At 44.9% G+C, this 19,794-nt stretch overlaps 1 protein-coding gene across 7 annotated transcripts in view; it reads right to left on the reverse strand.

Annotated features, from left to right (window-relative positions):
* Positions 1-1,839: 1,839 nt before the first annotated feature.
* Positions 1,840-19,794, reverse strand: part of LOC117763738 (CSC1-like protein 2) — an 18,084-nt gene continuing 129 nt past the window's right edge. Inside the window, exons 1-24 of one of the 7 annotated variants that reach the window (XM_034589127.1) lie at positions 19,651-19,794; positions 14,862-15,080; positions 14,387-14,466; positions 13,728-13,766; positions 12,215-12,305; positions 11,322-11,359; positions 10,800-10,942; positions 10,246-10,297; positions 9,651-9,759; positions 9,480-9,550; positions 9,120-9,200; positions 8,784-8,907; positions 8,055-8,188; positions 7,767-7,904; positions 7,522-7,675; positions 6,186-6,292; positions 5,910-5,996; positions 5,758-5,823; positions 5,341-5,503; positions 5,084-5,189; positions 3,744-3,911; positions 3,461-3,576; positions 3,299-3,382; positions 1,840-3,028 (exon numbers count right to left, since the gene is read on the reverse strand). The exon at positions 19,651-19,794 is cut by the window's right edge and continues 129 nt beyond it. In XM_034589127.1, coding sequence (XP_034445018.1) covers positions 2,828-3,028; positions 3,299-3,382; positions 3,461-3,576; positions 3,744-3,911; positions 5,084-5,189; positions 5,341-5,503; positions 5,758-5,823; positions 5,910-5,996; positions 6,186-6,292; positions 7,522-7,675; positions 7,767-7,904; positions 8,055-8,188; positions 8,784-8,907; positions 9,120-9,200; positions 9,480-9,550; positions 9,651-9,759; positions 10,246-10,297; positions 10,800-10,942; positions 11,322-11,359; positions 12,215-12,305; positions 13,728-13,766; positions 14,387-14,466; positions 14,862-15,053 — 2,544 coding nt within the window. In that variant the 5' untranslated portion in view covers positions 15,054-15,080; positions 19,651-19,794 and the 3' untranslated portion in view covers positions 1,840-2,827. Of the gene's footprint in view, positions 3,029-3,298; positions 3,383-3,460; positions 3,577-3,743; positions 3,912-5,083; positions 5,190-5,340; positions 5,504-5,757; positions 5,824-5,909; positions 5,997-6,185; positions 6,293-7,521; positions 7,676-7,766; positions 7,905-8,054; positions 8,189-8,783; positions 8,908-9,119; positions 9,201-9,479; positions 9,551-9,650; positions 9,760-10,245; positions 10,298-10,799; positions 10,943-11,321; positions 11,360-12,214; positions 12,306-13,727; positions 13,767-14,386; positions 14,467-14,861; positions 15,081-19,648 lie in introns of all 7 variants that reach the window. The other 6 variants (XM_034589118.1, XM_034589151.1, XM_034589143.1 and 3 more) reach the window with 6 other exon arrangements.

A 19,794-nucleotide genomic window follows, 5' to 3' on the forward strand; every position in this document is an offset into this window, starting at 1 on the left:
ACTGTGTCATTACTTATGTATTTAATTGTACTGCAATTAATGAAGTTGACTACTAGGGTTTAAATCAGATATGAATCATCAGAGGACACCAGGAAGTATCGACTTAGATCAGCAACAGTCGTCTTCTAGTAAGAGGACCTCAAGCACAAGACATAGTTTAATGGACTTGAATTATACCAATTGAAAAATAAATGTTAAAGCTGAGGTGAGGATATGGATGCATGAATCACACTTCATTTCCCATGATGCCACTGGATCAAGTCTTTCATGAGAGCCTAACTTGCCTTGACCCGTTTGGTCTGTTTTAGTTTTTCCTAAACCAACAAGAGTCAGCACATCATTAGCTAATATACTTATTTCTTAGTTTAGTCCTTCCAACATTACCCATGACAGAGTTAGCTAGCTGTAGTTTCAAGAAACTCATGGGACTACTCATGGAGCAAATATTAATTTCGGTCGCTAACTAACGAAAATGTGCTGGTGACGGTCGTCATTTCATTACTATAATTACTTTACATTTATATCTGACTTGTTCTTCAATGCTCTGAAGAACAAAGGTTGGTGTAGCAACCATGAGTACGTGACTGTGTAGATAAAAGCAAGTATAAGAGCGTCAAGCATACTTCACTGTATAAAAGACCAAGCAAATACCAGATGCTGATTGGATGACAGATGTCCATTAGAAATTTGTATAGGGAAATCTAGAAACATGTTTTTTATAGAAATCAAGTGAAAGCTGAGATCATGAGGATGAAGTGAACATGAGAAGAGACAATCGACTAAACGTGAACAATCGGACGAAGCCTAATATCAGATCAGGAAGGAAGTGATGACAAACAATCAAAAGATTCTGTATCAACAACGTTTCAGTCAATTCTCAAACTGATGAACATTTACATTTTCTTGATGTTTGATAATTCAATGTCCTTTTAATTAAATTCAGCCACATCACAGATTTTTCTAATCTATGTCCAGGACATGTTTAGCCTAGCTTAGCACAAAGACTGGAAACAGTGAGTTTAGCTCCATCAAAAGAGGAAAAAAAGTAGAATGACAGTTAGCTAGTTCGTTAGCTCAGTCGGTGACAGGGCACTTTGGCTCCACAGTGTTAAACGCATTAACAGTCTGTGAACTGTCCGTCAACCGTGTCTCTATCGATGAGAAGTTTATACTCTGACGGTGCAGCGTAGTGACACAGCTAATAAGCTACGATATCGTTCTCCATTTTGGGCTCTAACGCTTTGTACACAGATCCTCCTTTGGTCAACATCTCAGATTTAAGGGTCAAGTGTTCCAGGTTTTGGTAGCTAGCAAGCTAGCTCGCCACCAAATCCACACAGGAGACAACTGGATTTTGTCGACTAGAGCCAGGGCTGAAAACCTAGACCTTTATGCTAACTGGACCAATACACTGATATTTCAATCTTAATATCAAAGAAGTCTTTGAAAGATGCTAACAAGAAGACACAACGTGTACAACAAGCACATGGTTGGTCTTTTGTACTATGCTAGGCTAAGACATCCTGAACCAAAAGGTGAAAAGACTCAACATCAGGTGACTTTTAGGGTCAAACTTGCTTCATGTGAGCCTAACGTGGCGTTTTGGTTACATGGTGATGTTGATGAACCTTTAATTATGAAGGCTGGTGTACGATAAGCTACTGGACACACACACACACACACACACAAACAAACAAACAAACAGAGTGCACACTTCGAAACACACACAAACAAAAAACTTTTTCCCTTGAGAGTCCTTCCTGACAGCTTCAGGTGTTGAGGATCGACGGTCCGGTTGAAAAGCGCGGCTGTTCCACCTGAACTCAACTACTCAACTGCTGCTGCTGGACATAACAGAGCGTCTTCACAAAGTTCTCCCGCCAATGAAGAGTCTTGATTGCTAAACCTACACAGACACAAACATCCCCGTTCCCTTTGTCTTGTATTCATTATTTAAGGTAGTTCAGGTGAAATCAAAACTGAGGAAGGAAGGAATCCTTGTGTTGAATCCAGTTGTTCGATGGCCGAGAAGTCATCCAACTAAAGCCAGAAGCTTTACGTTCATTCAGCGGGTAGGACGACGTGCTGCTGGGACTGAGTGGAGATCAGGTGCGTTCACTACAGTCCTGTGATGGATGACATCGTTTGGTGGCGATATCTTCAACGCAGACAGCAACATGCAGCACAAGCTTGGCAGATCAAAAAAATCCAAAACTTCCAGGTAATGTGTTGAATGTTCCAGCAAAATCCACAACCGACGGGTTCCATAAAAAGAAAGAGGAGAAAGTGAAAAGGGAAAGGAGGCCGTGATGCGTCTGCATAAGCAAAGCTTCTACCACTACGAGAGATTGGCGAATTATTAGCTCTCCGATACCGGAGGACGGCGACAGCAGAAATTGTTTGGTGGCGTTTACCAGGCCGAGGAAAAAGACAGCGTCAGCTCTGACCCCTGGTAGGAGTCCCTGCGACCCGCGGTGGGATGATGAGTCAAGACACGAGTACGAACAAACAAAGTCCAGCCCAGGCACAAAATTTTAAACCCAGTCCTCAAAACAAAATAAGAAAAACTTTTGGCTTTGTGGTTATGTACAGTGACTTCCTGCGAAACAGTTTGATGTCCACCAAGTTTCTACAGACAAGCAGGACTGGATATTGGCGACCCAGCGCCGGCGTCAAAGGTCAGGGTCAAGTCTTCGAGCAGGGAGGGGGTGGAGCTAACTGTGTCTGTTTGTTTATCTGCGTGTGTGTAGTGATTCACATTAATTCTCCATGTTGTATGGTTGAGGACTCAGCTAGCTCCACCTGCTCCCTTTGGTTCCACCTCCAGCTACTGGCGGACCTCGTTGGCAATCAGACTGTCCTCCCCTGACTGGAAATCCGCCTCGTTTATGCTGTTTCCTCCGTTCAGCAGCTCCTCATCCTGGGACGACCCGCGGTCCTCCTCGCCGCTGCCACCCCCTGGCTCGTCCGAGTTTGGGTCCTGAAGCACCTGGGCGATGTACATCTGCTGCTGCTGCTGCTGCTGTCGGACCAGATAAAACCCCAAGAACCAGGTAAACAAGCAAGGGGAGACAAAACAGAGCTCACAACCTACGATGAAGTTTAAAATATTCAGACTCATTTGCAAAATAATTAAACCTGAGGATTAACCATTATCTGATCGGACCAACAATGCTGGAAGTAGGGGTACTGAGGGGGCTGCAGCACCCCTACTGACAAGGTGCTGTAACTACAATAAACTGGAGATTTAAAACTCCTTCAAACAAACCCCCCACTTGAGTTACTAACGTCTTCTCACCTGAGATTTGGTGACGGGCGAGAACGAGGGACGAGCTGGACGTCCGTTTTCAACAGTGTCTACATCATTCTCCTTGGTGTCGATCTGAGAAAAAGACGCTGAGTGAGACAGTGTCCTGAACAACTACATTTGTGTTTCATTCTCAGTGTTTAGCAGCTGTACCTTGTAGTTGTGAGCACTGAGGTACTTGAAGTGTCCGAAACAGATGTGGGACAGACAGACCACGATGGTGACGATCAGCACCACCAGAGTAAACATGGAGGTCGGTGTCTCAAAACCTGTCACATTAGCATTTGTTAGCACTTTAAATACAGGTCATAACCATCACGACACTTAATCATGGAGCATTTTTTTCATTTTGATCAGGATTTGACTGCTTTGATAAGGTTACCGATTGAGTAGAAAATGTGGCCTAGCGGTTTGTCCAGCAGGGGGCGAGGTTTACCTGTGCGTACAGTAGAGAAGAAGAGTAGCCAGAAGAGGCAGAGGATGGGTGCAGCCACCACCTGGGTGACGGCTCCCGAGTGGATCTTCTTGTCCAGTTTGGACGGCAGGTAGGCGTAGTACATGTTGTATCGGTCCACCAGGTGTTTAAGCAGCATGTACATCAGACCTGCAGGGGGGGCAGGTGAGTCACACAGGTGCTTTAATATACTCTGATTAGACCAGTTACTGCTGACTTGACAAAAACTGCAGAATGGACTGATTTAAAACTCAATAAAACCTGACCTGGACTAATGAGACTGGATCTGGATTCTGACTTCGTTGAATCACACCAGACTCAGGTCACTTTCACACCTGGTTTGGTTCAGAGCTTCAATCTCTTCAGTTCAGTCTGAAGCTAAACATCAGGTGTGAAAGGTTCCTCAGACCAGAAGGTGTTCTGGGTCTGGATCAAACTGAACCATGGTTCTGTTGGTGCATTTGAACTAGTTTGGAGTACTGTAGTACTCTGGAGCACTGATGTACTGTGGAGTACTGAAGTACTGTGGAGTACTGAGGAGTACTCTGGAGCACTGTAGAGTACTGAAGTACTCTGGAGCACTGATGTACTGTGGAGTACTGAAGTACTGTGGAGTACTGAGGAGTACTCTGGAGCACTGTAGAGTACTGAAGTACTCTGGAGCGTTGAAGTACTGTGGAGTACTGAAGTACTGTGGAGTACTCTGGAGCACTGTAGAGTACTGAAGTACTCTGGAGCACTGATGTACTGTGGAGTACTGAAGTACTGTGGAGTACTGAGGAGTACTCTGGAGCACTGTAGAGTACTGAAGTACTCTGGAGCATTGAAGTACTGTGGAGTACTGAAGTACTGTGGAGTACTGAGGAGTACTCTGGAGCACTGTAGAGTACTGAAGTACTCTGGAGCACTGATGTACTGTGGAGTACTGAAGTACTGTGGAGTACTCTGGAGCACTGTAGAATACTGAAGTACTCTGGAGCATTGAAGTACTGTGGAGTACTGAAGTACTCTGGAGCATTGAAGTACTGTGGAGTACTGTGCCTGAAGGTGCTGATGCTGCTAGTGATACCATCATGATGTTACCATTGCAACCAAATGCTTCATTATTTTTCTCTATTAAAAACTGAAAAACTACCCCCCCCCCCCCCCAACTGACAAAACTTAGATTTATCATAGATTCTGATATGATGTGAATGAAGTTTGATTGCACTGGTTACTAGTATCAGTACATCAGTACTTCAACAGTATTGTAGTACTGACACTGTGAAATATATACTGCTGTTGACTGTGTGATGCTGCTGCAGTGTGTCGTGTTGACTGACCAAAGGGGACGATGATGGGGCAGGTGATGCTGTAGGCCATCACCACCGTGAAGACGTTCATCATCCAGGCGTATGCGGCTCCGAACTGGAACTCATAGGCCTGGTGCTGGAGGGACGACACGTCATGACTTCATCAGTATAGAATCACAGCAGCGCCCCCATGAGGCGGACATGTTCAATAATAACAGACGTGTCTCTACATGTTAACAAAAAGACAGACCTTTCTTCTCATTGTGTTACTACAAACTGATCCTCACCCTCTTGACGTTGCGGCGGTCGGCGGCAGAGCGAGCCAGGCACAGCCGAATCATGTACATGAGTAGACCCGGGATCCTCAACAGGTCCATGGCGTTTCCAATGAACGCAGAGGCGATGACATAATTGACGAAGAAAGCTCCGTTATCAGGCAGGAAGACGCACCTGAAGGGACAAGTTGATCAAAACAAAGATACAGACACTTTTACTTTATTTACCACAAACCATGGAAAACCAGGAGCGTCAATATAAAAAATGGAATCATTAAAAAAAATTATATAAATTTAATTTGGAAATGTATTTGCATTTTAAAAATTCTAGAGAAAAATAGGTTTTATGTTAACTATGTTCAGAAAATTCATTGACTATCAATTTTCAGTGTAATCAAAAACTTGAATGTATAAATGTTCTGGGCTCACTCAAATCTGACTTTAGCATCAGCCAGGAACTTTCTATCGAAGAGCCAACGGAAGAAAACATCCAGACTGAAAAAGACAGATAGAGACGGTTTAGTTCGGACACCAGAGGTCAAAGGTCACGTCAGATTCTTACAGTCTGAACGTTTCATCACCTGCTGAGTCCGAGAGACGGAAGCAGCAGCACCATGAAGATCAGGAAGGTGTAACATTTGTGCATCGTTGTCCTGTTTTCTCCAGACCTGCAAACATATGAGAGGTCAAATCAGGGTCAAATCAAAGTCTTCACGAAAGACTTGAGATTTGATGTGAGGCAGATGTGATTCGAACTTGTCTTGACCCCTGACCTGAGCCTCTGCTAGTTTTAACACCACAGTGGTAATGTCATGTTTTCGTCCTGACCCTGATGAAGATGATGAAGAAGAAGTTACCTGGTCCAGTGAGCCTCGAAGAACGCAGAGTAATAGACGATGGTTGGCAGCAGAGCAGAGAACGCCCAGAGAAGCAGAGTCGGGAAGAACTGAGTGACGATGGGATTCTGGAGAGAGAGTCAGAGTCAGGCTCCGCCCACACAGACAAGTTTTAATTTCTAAAATCATCACTGTTGCTATGGTTACGCCTAGCGGAGTATTTACAGCCTCTAATTCAGAGACTTGTGTAAACGCTGCTGGTCTCGTTTTAGTTTGAAAACTCCGGGGTTGTGTATTAGTCTGGACGAACAGACGCTGAGACTTGCAATATATTATCAGTAAATTAACATTTTCCACTCTGCCAGTAAAATATTCGGCAAGGTACGGGGGTCTCACTGAACGCAGAAGAAGCGTTTGATTGCATAGAATGGGAAGTTTGGGTTTTTTACACTTAAAGAATTTGAAATGCGATTGGCTGTGTCATGTTGTTGTATCATAACCCCCAAGGGGCTGTCGTCATGGTAAATGCTCTCTGTACTTCACATTGGGGGAAGGGCACAAGACAAGGGGCCCCCTGTCGCCCTTGTTACTTGCAATTGCGATCGAACCATTGGCTGAAGCCATTAGAACACTGGGATGAACACTGGTACCCAGCAAGGATGTGTTCTCAGCCCCATGCTCTACACACTGTTCACACACGACTCACAAGGACAACTCCATCCGGAAATGTGCTGACGACACCACAGTCATTGGACTGGTCACCGGCGGCGTGGAAACTGCGTATAGACGTGAGGTGGCCGGTCTGGTGACTTGGTGTGAAGAGAACAATCTCATCCTCAACACTCATCGGCCACTGCTCATCCGTGGGCTCGAGGTGGAGAGGGTGAGCCGCTTCAAATTCCTGGGCGTCTATATGTAAACAATAACTAATGAATGCCCTAATAATAATAAAGGTATCTTTAAAAAAAGAAACAGACTTTTGTAAACGATGACGCCCACGTTCTCCTCCTGATTGGTCCTCATCAGTCACGTGACTCGACTACCAGCGGTGAACACAAAGCGTCGCTAACACTTCCTGTCAGTTACAGTTCCACCTCGTCGTCCCTGCTCTGACTCTTCACCTTCACTGCTCCTCTGTTACTAAGCAACCAACTGCAGAGGAGACAATCTACTTCCTGTTTACACCACATGACCAGTGTACGTGAATGGTCATGTGACGTGTTTTCAGGTGAGTTAGTGTGGACAGAGGTGATTTACATTTAAAATGAAAATGCATCAGTGTGGGCGGAGCCTCTGAGCCAGTGGTTCTGCTGACCACCTGCTCAGACCTGTAACACAGCTGCTTGTGGGTTCTTACGTTTAGATACTCGACGGGTTTGGTGACGTTGAACTTGTCCATTGTGGAGATGATGATGGCAGGTGTGGTGAGGAAGAAGAGCAGGAGGAAGAGGATGCAGTTGATGATGAAGCAGCGGATCCACCAGGAGATCCCACCCAGCGACAGATGCTCCCTGCAGGAACAAACCAGCACACAGCATCAGCTGATCTGAAGGGGTTTGTTTGTTCGGTGTGGTGTGAGGTGGGTGGAGCTTGTGGACGTACCAGCGGACGTTCTGCGGGTCAGGTGCGTATGAAACGCTCCAGTTGTGAACGTGAAGAACGTCGCTGAACTGAGAGGATCGTGGCTCCTGTCGACACCGACAACCCTGAACTTGACAGGCGTTAAAATCTTTCAAAATACTGCGGAGAGGAGGTGGAACCAGATGGAGGGGTGGGGTCACAGAAAGAGGCGGGGTAACAGCAATGTTAATATAATTTAATACAAACAAATGATGTAAAGACAAACTAATGAATGAACTACGTGGGGGTTAACATGGGGGCGGGGCTCACATGGCGGTCATGGACTCGTTCTGGAAGGTGACGAAGGCCATGCCCAGCGGTTTGGTGTGGACCTTCTCCTTCTCCTTCCTGTACTCCTCCTTCAGTTTGGACTCTCTCTTCGTGTAGAAGCTCACCGCCTCCTCCTGCACGAAACACATCAGGTTCAGCATGTTAGCACAAACGCTTCGGACTCTCATCCTCATTCAGGTTCTGCATGTTCCTACATGTGAACTATGACCAGCCCTTGACCTGCAGGTGGCGCCAGATGATGGCTGACGGCAGCACTGATAATAAACCTCCTTCTGCACAGACTGACTGCAAATGATGTCATCGCCACAAGATGGCAGCTTTCGTATCTGAGATATTTTAGCTTCACTTTTGTGCAATGGGAGGAAGTGGAGACGTGTCGACCATCTTTATTTACAGTCCAAATTTTCCTTAAAACATAACAGAACTTTCAGAAAACGTGAAGTCATTGTATGTTGGATGAAAAACTGTGGACACTTTGTTTGGAAGTTGGCGTGTGTTAAAATAAAACTTTGAAGAACATGAATATGAGCTGAAACTTGTTCCTCCTGCAGATCTGAACAGAAATGATGAAACTAAAAGTTTAGAAACTGATGTCCACATCTGTCCAGATTCCCTGATACATTTTCTCCTCATGAATCTGAGATGTAGAAGCTGAAGCGTCTGGTTTTCTGCTGTAATGTTATCGCAGCTGAAGCTCAGGAGCGTCACCTCCTCGCAGCCGGTGATGGCGCAGCAGCACAGGTGTCCACAGGGTTTGGGGTTGATCATGGTGGGAACGTGTTCCTTCGCCATCAGGTCGGTGAAGAACTTCTTACTGCGCTCCGTCTTCTTCCTGTAAAACACAAACACACGTCTCATTAAAGCAGCTGCATTGACTGGGATCAGCTCCTGTTTGCAGTGAACTCAGTGATGGACAGACAATCAATGTGATACTGAAGGAAACTTAAAAACATTAAGATTCTACAGGAAGTTCTGCAGACTCAAGCAGGACTCTGAAGAAGCAGACGTTTGGTCGTATCCCAGCATGCACCGGGCCCGTCTCACCTCTCTGCATTCAGAGACATCAGTTTGGCCACGTTGTAGCAGATCCGAGCCTCCAGCACGGTGCAGTTCTCATACGCCTGTCTGCAAACAGAGAGAACGAGCTCAAGCCTCTTCAAGAGTCACTGACGACTTCTTCACCAACAAAACTATATTTTTATATAACACATGTTTTTATTTTGAATAATGCCGCGTTCTTTTAACCTGTCTAGGTTAAACCCAGCCTCTTGCCCAATGTCAGCTGGGTTTGGCTCCACATTATGGATGGGTGTGTCCTATAACCTGCTGTCGTCGTATAATCTATAATTATACATCTGTACTGTTTCCTCATCACCACAGGACGATATGTTCCAGTGAACTTACTCAAAGTGCTGTTTGATCTGACTCTCCTCAGCGTATTTAGAGATGCAGTTAATGAATAAAGTGCGTTTCACCTGCAAGACACAAAACTGGGATTAAACAGTGAACATATGTGAGAGTTGGAGGAGCAGCAGGAATGAGATGTGGCCTCTTCAGTTTCCTGAGGACTCGTACCAGGTCGTCCTCCTTGTAGTGCATCTTGGACGTGTGTCTCCTCATGCTGTAGACGGTCAGGAGCAGATACATGAAGGCAAACGAGGTGTGGAGCCACAGCAGATTGTTCCTGAACAAAACATTGATTTCATTTAAAAACAATATTTTAACATTTAAATCGTTAGTTCAAACCTACAGACTTTCAAATGATGGAGGATTCTTAACTTTGGAGCCAAGCTAACAGTTTCCCTCTGCTTCAAGTCTTTGTGCTAAGCTGTGCTAACAGTTTCCCTCTGCTTCAAGTCTTTGTGCTAAGCTATGCTAATAGTTTCCCTCTGCTTCAAGTCTTTGTGCGAAGCTAGGCTAAACATACAATTATCAGATTAACGCCAGTTTTCTGCTTTGACGTATTTTTGAATTGTTGTTAAGCTCTTGTCATTGAACTCAACAATTCCTGTGCATGTTTCACACTAAAAGCTCCCAAAGGCTCACAGGCCATAAACTCTTCCTTTCTATTCTGGATCTGATAACTAGCAATGATCACATGGTCACATCTGGGCCAATCAGCAGCCCCCGTCTTCCTTAACAACTCCAGCAGCGATGACTGTGGACTCACCCAGACTTAAGGTTGGCTATCGTGGTGCGTCCGAAGCTGTAGGCGTTGTTTTCTGGAAAAAAGACCAGAAGAAGTTTGTCATCAGGAAACACGTTAGAGCTGAAACTGCTCATTTCTTCAGGTGAAGCTCGAAATTAAAATTATATTTTCCTTCCAGAAATCAACAGCGGACAAAACAACCTAAGTTTCCGTAGCAGCAGGAGTTTTCGGTCATATCACATGGTCGGACTGATGAGTGAATCACTACTCTACTGAAACACAGAGCTACACGTCCTGACCACACTGATCCAGGTTCAACTAAAACCACCGTCTACCATCAGACTAACACAGAGCACCTGCCGTTACCTTCTTTAGAAGGAGGTCCGGGTACTCCTTGGCTTAGGAACGCATCTTTACTGATAATTCTGACTAAAACCAACCAGACGAGAACACAGTGAGACACAACTCCAGACCAGAGTCCACAGGTTTCTGTCCGGCTGCTGAGGAAATCTATGAGGTGCGTTTATGTCTTTGTACAGACTGACCTCCAACAGGTGTGGTGCAGGTGTTCTTACCCAGCAGGTCTCCAGAGAAGTTGACGGGCAGGACGATGCCGACGGAGAGGACTCCGACTACGACCAGCAGGCCGATGATGTGGCGCTGGAAGGAAAGGTAGTGAACAGCATCCTCCCCACATTTCTCTCTGATCTCTTCATCCCTGCAGGAGGACCAATCAAAACATGACACTGATGTAAAGTTAAACACACAACATGTAGCTTTCTGCCACCAGGGGGCATCTCAGTCACAACCACAGAGTAAAAAAGATGGACGCCACATCTCCACTTCCTCCAGAAATGAAGCCAAAATATCTCAGATACAACGCTGCCATCTTTTCTCACTTTTTACTCCTCTGACAAACAAAACGCTGACACATGCACAAAGAGGATATAACGCCACCAACAGGCCACCAAAGGAAACGTTACCTTGATAAAAACTACAGGTTTGAAAACACAAAGTAAGAAAACGAGTGAGCTACATATAAAACACAGGTCTGCTGATGTTAGATGGGTAAAGTGACGACTGAACCTTTGACTCACTTTATTCTGAAGATGGCCGTCAGCCACGAGCAGAAGCCCTGCAGGTCAGAACACACAAATCAAAGTGAAAATCTCAAACACAAACGTTTTCTACTCATTTCCAGTTGAGTCAGATTAAGGACAGTTTTTGTTTTGTTTCATTTGTTTTTGTGTGGGCGGAGCTTCAGCCGATGACCCATGGTCTCCGGTTGACCTCCTTTCACCTGCTCAGTGTTAAACTGGATTATCATTTATCAGATTAAAAGCAAACAGAAACCTGCTAAACTCCACTTTCACTGGTCCAACACACAACAAACACACACTTTACACAAAACGTCTCAACATGAAGTGACGGACTGACACTGCAGGAAGTGTTGTTCAACTTTATGAACATCAAACTTCATCAGGACCAAATTAAAATGATCATTTCATCAAAGAAGAGCAGCTCCAGTCTTATTCTTCAGTTTACATCTGCACCACCAGAGGGCGCTGCACCATCACCAGAGTGGCATGGTGGTATGGAGGCTCATTACAGCCAAACAAAAGAAAAAGTTTTATTCATCATGAGAATTTATTTTAGTTTGTAAAATCAACATTACAAGATAAATAATCCCAATGTTGACGAAACTTTCAGTTTCCTTGTTTCAGTTTGCTGGTATGTAAACTTTAATTTTACATAATAAACGAAGCAGTAAAGATGTGCATTTATGTTTATATTTTACATAAGGCTATTATTTGTATTCGTATTTCAAGTAATATATATATATTTGTTAAAATATCTGTATCTGAAATGTATAACTCGAGTATCTGTATCAGTGTTTTTGGAACGTGTGTTTCCATTCAGTCACTGGTCACAGTCATGGACGTGCACAGCTCAGTCGATGATGAAGTGGAGAACTGATGAAGGTCCTTACGTTGTCTCTCTGGTCGAAGTCGACGGAGCTGGAGACGGACGTGAGGCGTTCGTAGCGGTCGGGCGTTTCTGAGTGCATTGCCGAGGCAACACTGTGGAGACAGACAGGAAGGAGTCAGGTGACTGTTAGCTGTTAGCATGTAGCCACTGTGACCTTTGACCTCCGCACTGACTGAGGTTAGTTCCTCCGACACGAGACACTGAGGGAGCTAACAGGAAGTAGAATAGATGCTAAAACAGACAGAGCTGTCCACTAAACAGTTCAGATGTGTATCCTGATGTTAACGTGTTTCTTCTGACTCTTCAGCTGCTTCCTTCTCGATGAAGTTGCCACTCAACCAGTCAGGAAAAAATGTATTCAACAACTTCTTAAAGTGATTAGTTACGAAAATAATTGAAAGTGAATGAGAACGTAGCAAAGTGAGAATGACGTTAACACTTCATTAATCACGTCTCAGTACGTCTGATGGTTTATATTTCACTGTGTGTGTGTGTGTGTGTGTTAAACATTGCTAACCATACCAGTCACCAACATTTCCACCGATAGAAGTTGGATGACGTGCGTAGCTTTCTGAGCGGCCATCTTGGGTTTTAATGTTGACTAGGAACTCACCACATTCTGTACTTTAGAAGAGCTCATATGTCGGATTAGCTAACATGCTAACTAGCACGTCACGTGGTTACAACTCACTGAGCTACAAACACAAACTGTTACCTTTTCACCGGCTCATAGTTATCTCTGTCTCGTCTTCGGCTGAGTTAACATTCAAGTGGAGAGAAGTGTGGAGCAGTGTTAGCATCAAATCTGTTAGCATTGCATCAGTTAGCATCACATAACAGAGACTGATCCAGAGCCTGTTTCTTCACTCAAATACCCAGGTCAGTTTCATGGGGTATGGGGGGTGACTGGTGCCACAGATGAGCCTTTTCATGACGGATAAAGAACCAATCAGTAAGAGAATGGCGGCATGTGCGTCATCGTTTTCATCGAAGTAAGACGAGGAAGTGACGTATTAACTCATCTGCAGAGATCATGTGATGAAGTCTGCAGATGATACAGAGGCTCTCACTCGGCCTTCTGCGTTCACACATGTACGTCCTCCTGAGAAAGTGCGGAGAATCTCCGGAGTTCAGTGCATTCAGTTTTTATTCTGTTAATCTGTAATTACACAACAAACACACACGTGTTTCAGTTTAATGTTGTGTGTTGGATGAAACAGAAGAGCTGGTACAGGTGAACGCAACAGTTTCATCCCTGCCTGTAAGGGGAAGCACAGCCACTCTACACTGTCAATCTTATATTCGTGACAAGATTGGCATTTCATTAATACACAACATCGATTTGGTGAGTGGCACAAATAACCCCCCATACATAAACACACACACACTGAAATGAAGAAGGAGGAGGAGGAGTTGTGTTAGTACACCAATCAGAGAGCAGAACCCTGTTAATGAAACCAGAAGAAGAGGAAGATGTTAGCAGGAAAACCAAACACGGAGAAGCAGCAACATACTATTCCCGTTCCTCCACGTTGCTGAAACGCTTCTTTAGTCTTCAGGACGAGAAACAGAAAGAAAACAAAATGCTGCTGTGAGAGAGAAACGTTGCTGAGAGGACGACAACACAACAGCAACACAACAGCAACACAAACTCTGACGGTTCATACAGAAGAAGAATCCAACAACAGTCAGAATAGACCTGACATCTGTCAACTGTGTTTAAGAGAGGCTTCACCAGAAACCTTCACAACTGCAGTTCAACAACACGACTGTGTTCACGTACATTTAATCTGACTGATCACACAGAAAGTCAGAGAACTGAAGGTCTAACGTTTTAAAGTGCTAACAAACTAAAGGACTAACTGAGTAGAGATCTGAAGGACTCAAGGTCAAACATTGTAAAGCACTGATGGACAAAAGGTCAAACAGACTAGAGCACCGAGGATCTAAAGGGCAAACTGTCTAAAGAACCTTCGTCCTGAAGAACAGAATAAAGGACTAATGTTCTAAATAACTGAAAGACTGAAGGTCTGAACTAACAATCTCCAACTTGTCTTCTGACTGACATGGACAGACACCACTGAAGAGGGATCTGGCATCTGGACCATGAGACCTTTATGAGGTCCAGGACTGTTTCTCACCTCCACATTTTGGAAATTTGAAAACTGTTTACCTGTCGGCGTCGGTGACCAGCGCCAGGCGGCCATAGTCCCACGCAACTTTCCGCAGAATAGAAAAGACAAAGAGCAGCACCTGGAGAGAAAGACAAAGACTTCCTGTCAGACGTCTCATGGTGGCCGAGATGTCAAAGGTCACAGAAACACAATATAACGAATTGTCGACTTTCACGGTCGACAGGAACAGCATAACAGCAGCTCCCACAATGCAACACTGTTTTCACTCCATCTGCATCAGTATCACTTGAGTGACACAACACACGACTGTTAAACATGTGCAGATGGATTTCACGTCGCCATGACGACAGCTGTGTTTTACTAACTTTCTGTACGTTTGTCAGACCTGAACCTGAAGTCATCTTTGATCACACAGAACTACCATGTTTCTCCTCTGGCTCTGGGGGGGGTGCGTGTGTGTGTGCGTGTGCGTGTGTGTGTGTGTGTGTGTGTGTGGTGGCGGCAGTGACTCACCAGGAAGCACATGAAGTCCAGGGCGAGCACGGTGGGCACTCCTCCGAACGACAGCCCCTGCAGCACCGTGCTGCGGATACGAGCAGAGTAACAGTAATCTTTGGACTCGCTGTTAGCCGAGCAGTTATCCTGACCGCCACACGTCTGGCCGCCGCCAAATATCGCCATGGTAACGATCAGCACTCTGAGCATGCTCACTGCAGCATTGTTGCTGAGAACCTGAGGGAGGAGAACTTCATTAGCAACATGTTACAGAGAGAAGTTGTAAACCGTCAATATGACTAAAAGTAGAACATATGTATTTATATTATTTATTGGATTATATTATTGCTATTGTTATTATTTTGTTTGGGAGTTCTTTATTTTTATCTGAAATAATATTTAATCTGCATTTTCCTGTTGTAGCAGCTCCATATTTTACTTCAAATCATTTTTCACTTTAATTAAAATCTTGATGTGAAGTTAAAGTATTATTTTTATCTTGAGGTTGAAAGGATGAAAAAAATCATTAAACTTTTCATCAGTTTCTTTTTCTGCATCAAGTAAAAATAATCAGTTGAAGGACCTGTTCATGTTCGTTGGATGATAATTCCAACGATAACGTTGGACAGAGTGAAGCAGCATTACTGATCAGCAGCAGGGGAAACAAACATGGCCGCCTTACTTCAGCATGGAATGACTACATTTCCCAGCATGCCTCAGCTGCAGCAGCAGACAGCTTCCTCCCTCTGTGACCTACTGATCCCGTTGCCATGACTGCAGCTCCTGACCCAGTTTTTACACCTCAGCGGACGTTTGTCACGAAACACAAGTGACGGAGCTGCAGTCTGTGACATCATCATTACATCCCTGACTTGAAACAAAGCCTGATCCCCCCCCCCCCTCGTATTTAAAAGTTTATCTGGAACAAAGTGTTTTAACGAAGATTCTCTTCACGTCTTTGTTAATCCAACGATCATGGTTTGTTGCTGTGGAGACAGTAGATGATGGTAAATGTATGTATTTAACAGCTTTACTCTACATGTCACATCCACTCACACAGTTGAGCTGTTACTGTTTATTCTGTCCTTTGAACCTGTGGGGGGGGGGGGGGGTACAGCACTACCACACACAGCCACCAGGGGCAGTTCAGATACCTCAGCATGCGGAGTCCAGGGATCAAATCACCAACACTCTGGTTAATGGACCACCCGCTCTACCTCCTGAGCCACAGCTCAGTTTCACCTCCACCACTGTTCTCATCTTCTTCATCTGCAAGTCGACAGAGGCTGAGATGGATTAGCCCATTAGCAAACGTACAAATGCTAAATATACTACATGTGATTTTGTTTAACCTGTGGGACTCTACGTCCATTTGTTCAGTTTTAGGATCAATGTTTGGTTATGAAGTTTACAGATTAGTAACCCAATAGAAGCTCCGCCCACTGACCAATCAATTCATTTGAAACATGACATCAGTGTTCTTAGAGGATCCCGTCGAGCTCCTATAAAAACATCCTGCGTCTCTTTTGTTCTGGATGTTTGTTCTCCTCGGATTTTTATTAAACAACAGGTTGATCCTCGTTGTGAAATATGAGGATCTGCTGTCAGTCAAACTTCTCCATCTCTGTGATTGGCCATATGCAGTAAGCCCCGCCCCTTTTATGTACGCGCTCCTGATTTTTTTGCCTGTGATGGGCTTGTCGACCAATGGGAGCACAGCTCTGTGCAGGATGTGACAACAGGTTTATGAATGTAATGATGTTGCTGGATCGACAAGGTGGAAACGAGAAAAGACAGAACCATCAGACACTGTGTTTATTTACATTCTTGTCCTTGTCCCAGGAAGTGAGTTGCAAGCGCATGTTGTAAAAGACAGACAATGATTGGTTGAGGAGCAACTTATCATCTGTCGTGCATCTCAAACCCAACAGGGAAGAATCTCTGTGTCGTCTGAGGGACATTCCACCAATCAGCATCATTCACAGAACCCGCCCCCCCCTCGTGGTCATGATGCAGCAGCATGACTCATCTGAATCACACACACACACACACACACACACACACACACACACACACACACACACACACACACACACACACACACACACACACACACACACACACACACACACACACACACACACACACACGGTGCTAGTGTTTCTCATAGAGCTGCTTCAGTCTGTGGCTGCAGCTCAGATTCACCTGCTCTCATACCACAGAGATCCAGCCGGGGCTGGGCCATAAACTGCCATTCAAAAAACACCAACTTCTCCCATGAAGTAATAAATGTTCCCACGAGTCATTAGGATCTCATTCGCTCAAGTCAATCTTTCATCTCCGGCCCATCTGAAAATATCGGATTAATTCGATATTAGAGCTTAAAGAGCTGCAGGTTTGGGGGCGTGTCTGTTTGATTGACACACAGACTCTCTGATGATTGACAGCCAGCAGTTGAGACTAGAGAGAGAAAACTGGAGATTGTTTGGTTGCCACGGCAGTGATGTCACTAATAAAGAAAATACACTGATACTCTGCTGCTGTTGAAACAGTGAGTGAGACTGAGGACGACAGAAAGAACGATGTCTGAATTAAAAAAAGATCTAATTCAAAGGTGGAGGCAAAAAAAGAATCTCTTCACGGTCAGACTGTGAGGGAACACGTTTTATTGAAGGATTATTAAATTCAGAGACATCTGTGATGTCCTCAATCTATTCAATTTAACAGAATTATGTTTTTAAATGATTAAAAGAGGCTCGACATAGAAAGGAAAACATTAATCACACACAGACCTGTCGGCCAATAAACCAGAGTGGTGAGAACTTGTGTTTGGATGGTTCAACACAAAGATCACAGATCTATAGAATCTATATCAGCTGATCAGTCATCATCAGGGGACATCTGAGTCCCTGAACACTCGTTTCCTCCTCATCTCGTCTGTCAGAGCCAGTGGATCCATCCCACTGCATCACCGCAGTATTTAAACATTTAGAGCAATCGGACCGATGACTTCACACATCAGTGGATCCTAATTTCTGCTGTTTTTAGAGGTGGTAGTGACATTTGTAAATCCGAATTAGGAAACATTAGGACAGAGGTTGCTGGGGGAGTGTCAAGGAGCTCCTCGACGGAAAGATGGTGGGTGTGGATGATATTAACCCTGAGATGCTGAAGGTTCTAGACAATGTTTTCAATGTCATGTGGAGGTCGGGGACCTGTGAACGAGCAGAGTGGTGGTGTTGGAGGTTGTGCTCAGAGAGAACTGGTGATCAAACCAGATAACGACCTCGATGTGGAACTCGAACTAATGGGGGGGCACTTGGAGAAAGTGGCGTGTTCCTCAGGCAGTGTGGTGGTGGTGGTTGTTTAATAACCACAGTAAACTGTAATAATTAATAAATCACCAAAACATTTCAAGGACGTTTCCTCTCTGAGTCTGAAGCGTCATGTGTTTGTTGTTTCCTTCGATCTGTTAGTTCTGGTTTCACGTTGTAGTTTAGGGACGAAAGAATCGAGTCTGACAAACGTACGTCCTGTCGTCATCACCTATGTGGGCGGGGTCTACCTATACTTTACTCTGATTGGTTTGAAGACGGAGCCTGAAGTGGGCGTGTTGTCGGGTGGGGGGGGAATAGTCTTTCTGTTTGAATGGAGAACATGAATGAAGCTTCATTTAGTTGCCATGGTAACATGATGATGTATCACTAGCAGCTTCAGTACTCCACAGTACTAAGGTACTCCACAGTACTACAGTACTACACATTACTACAGAACTACAGTAATGCAGCACTCCACAGTACTACAATACTACACAGTACTACAGAAGTACTACAGTACTACAGTACACTAGTTCAAATGCACCAAGTGAACGTCCTCGTGGTTCAAACATTATATCGTCGGAGGTGAAGACTGCAGCTGCTTCCTCTTCTTCTATTGTTTAATTCTGTCTCTACTTCCTGTGATTGGTCCAAAAGTCCAAACCAACAGAACCAGGTTCAGTTGGATCCAGACCCAGAACTCCTCTTCTGCTCTGAGGAACCTTTCACACCTGATGTTCAGCTTCAGACTGAACCAGATGTGAAAGTTGAGGAGTTGAATGTTTTATTTTATTTTTCTGGTTTACATGAAACATCATCTCACATGTTTAACTACGTTTTTATTCATTGATACATTTCAGGTGAAAATCCTTCAAGTTAAAACTGATCTTTACGACTAAACGTTCTTATTTTTATATTAATTAGAGTCTGTGATTCATAATTAGCATCAACCTCTTTCATCGCTCATTAAGAATTATTATTATTGATGAAACAGTGATTGTGGATGAGAGGTTCGTTGAAGCTGCAGGAACAAGGGATCATGGGAATAAGGAAAGATGGAGCTGCGGCCCTGCAGGCCCTGCAGGCCCGGACCGACACCAGCCGCACCAGCGACAGATGCTCTGCACGTTAACCCGGGACACAGGGCGGAGACTGACCCGGGTTAAATGCGCTGCTGTTAAAACCACATTATAGCTGCCGACGCACGCACGCACACACACGCACAGCTAGATGCGTCCTCTGCGCACACATTACATAACCCCCCCCCCACACACACACACACACACAGACACACAGACACACACACACACACCAGCGGAGCCTCTGGATGATGCTGCCCGGGCTGCAGCCGCCGACAGGCCGCGGCTGCAGCCTCAGCTGCGGCCTGTCGGCGGCTCATCCTGCCGCTGAGCAGATCCAACAAAGCCGCCTTATGATAAACCGCAGAATAAAGCTGGTAATAAATAAACCAATTAGAATAAAGCCGGTACCTGAGCCTCCTCTTCCTCCTCCTCCTCCTCTTCCTCCTCCTCCGCTCAATGGAGAGATTTCGCCGGAGAAAAACGTTAAATCCTCACTGATGCGCCTCCGTCGACAAACGAGCTGCTTCAGGCCGAGCACCGAGCGCCGAGCAC

This window comes from Hippoglossus hippoglossus, chromosome 1 (assembly GCF_009819705.1).
Source record: "Hippoglossus hippoglossus isolate fHipHip1 chromosome 1, fHipHip1.pri, whole genome shotgun sequence".
NCBI classification, from domain to species: domain Eukaryota; kingdom Metazoa; phylum Chordata; class Actinopteri; order Pleuronectiformes; family Pleuronectidae; genus Hippoglossus; species Hippoglossus hippoglossus.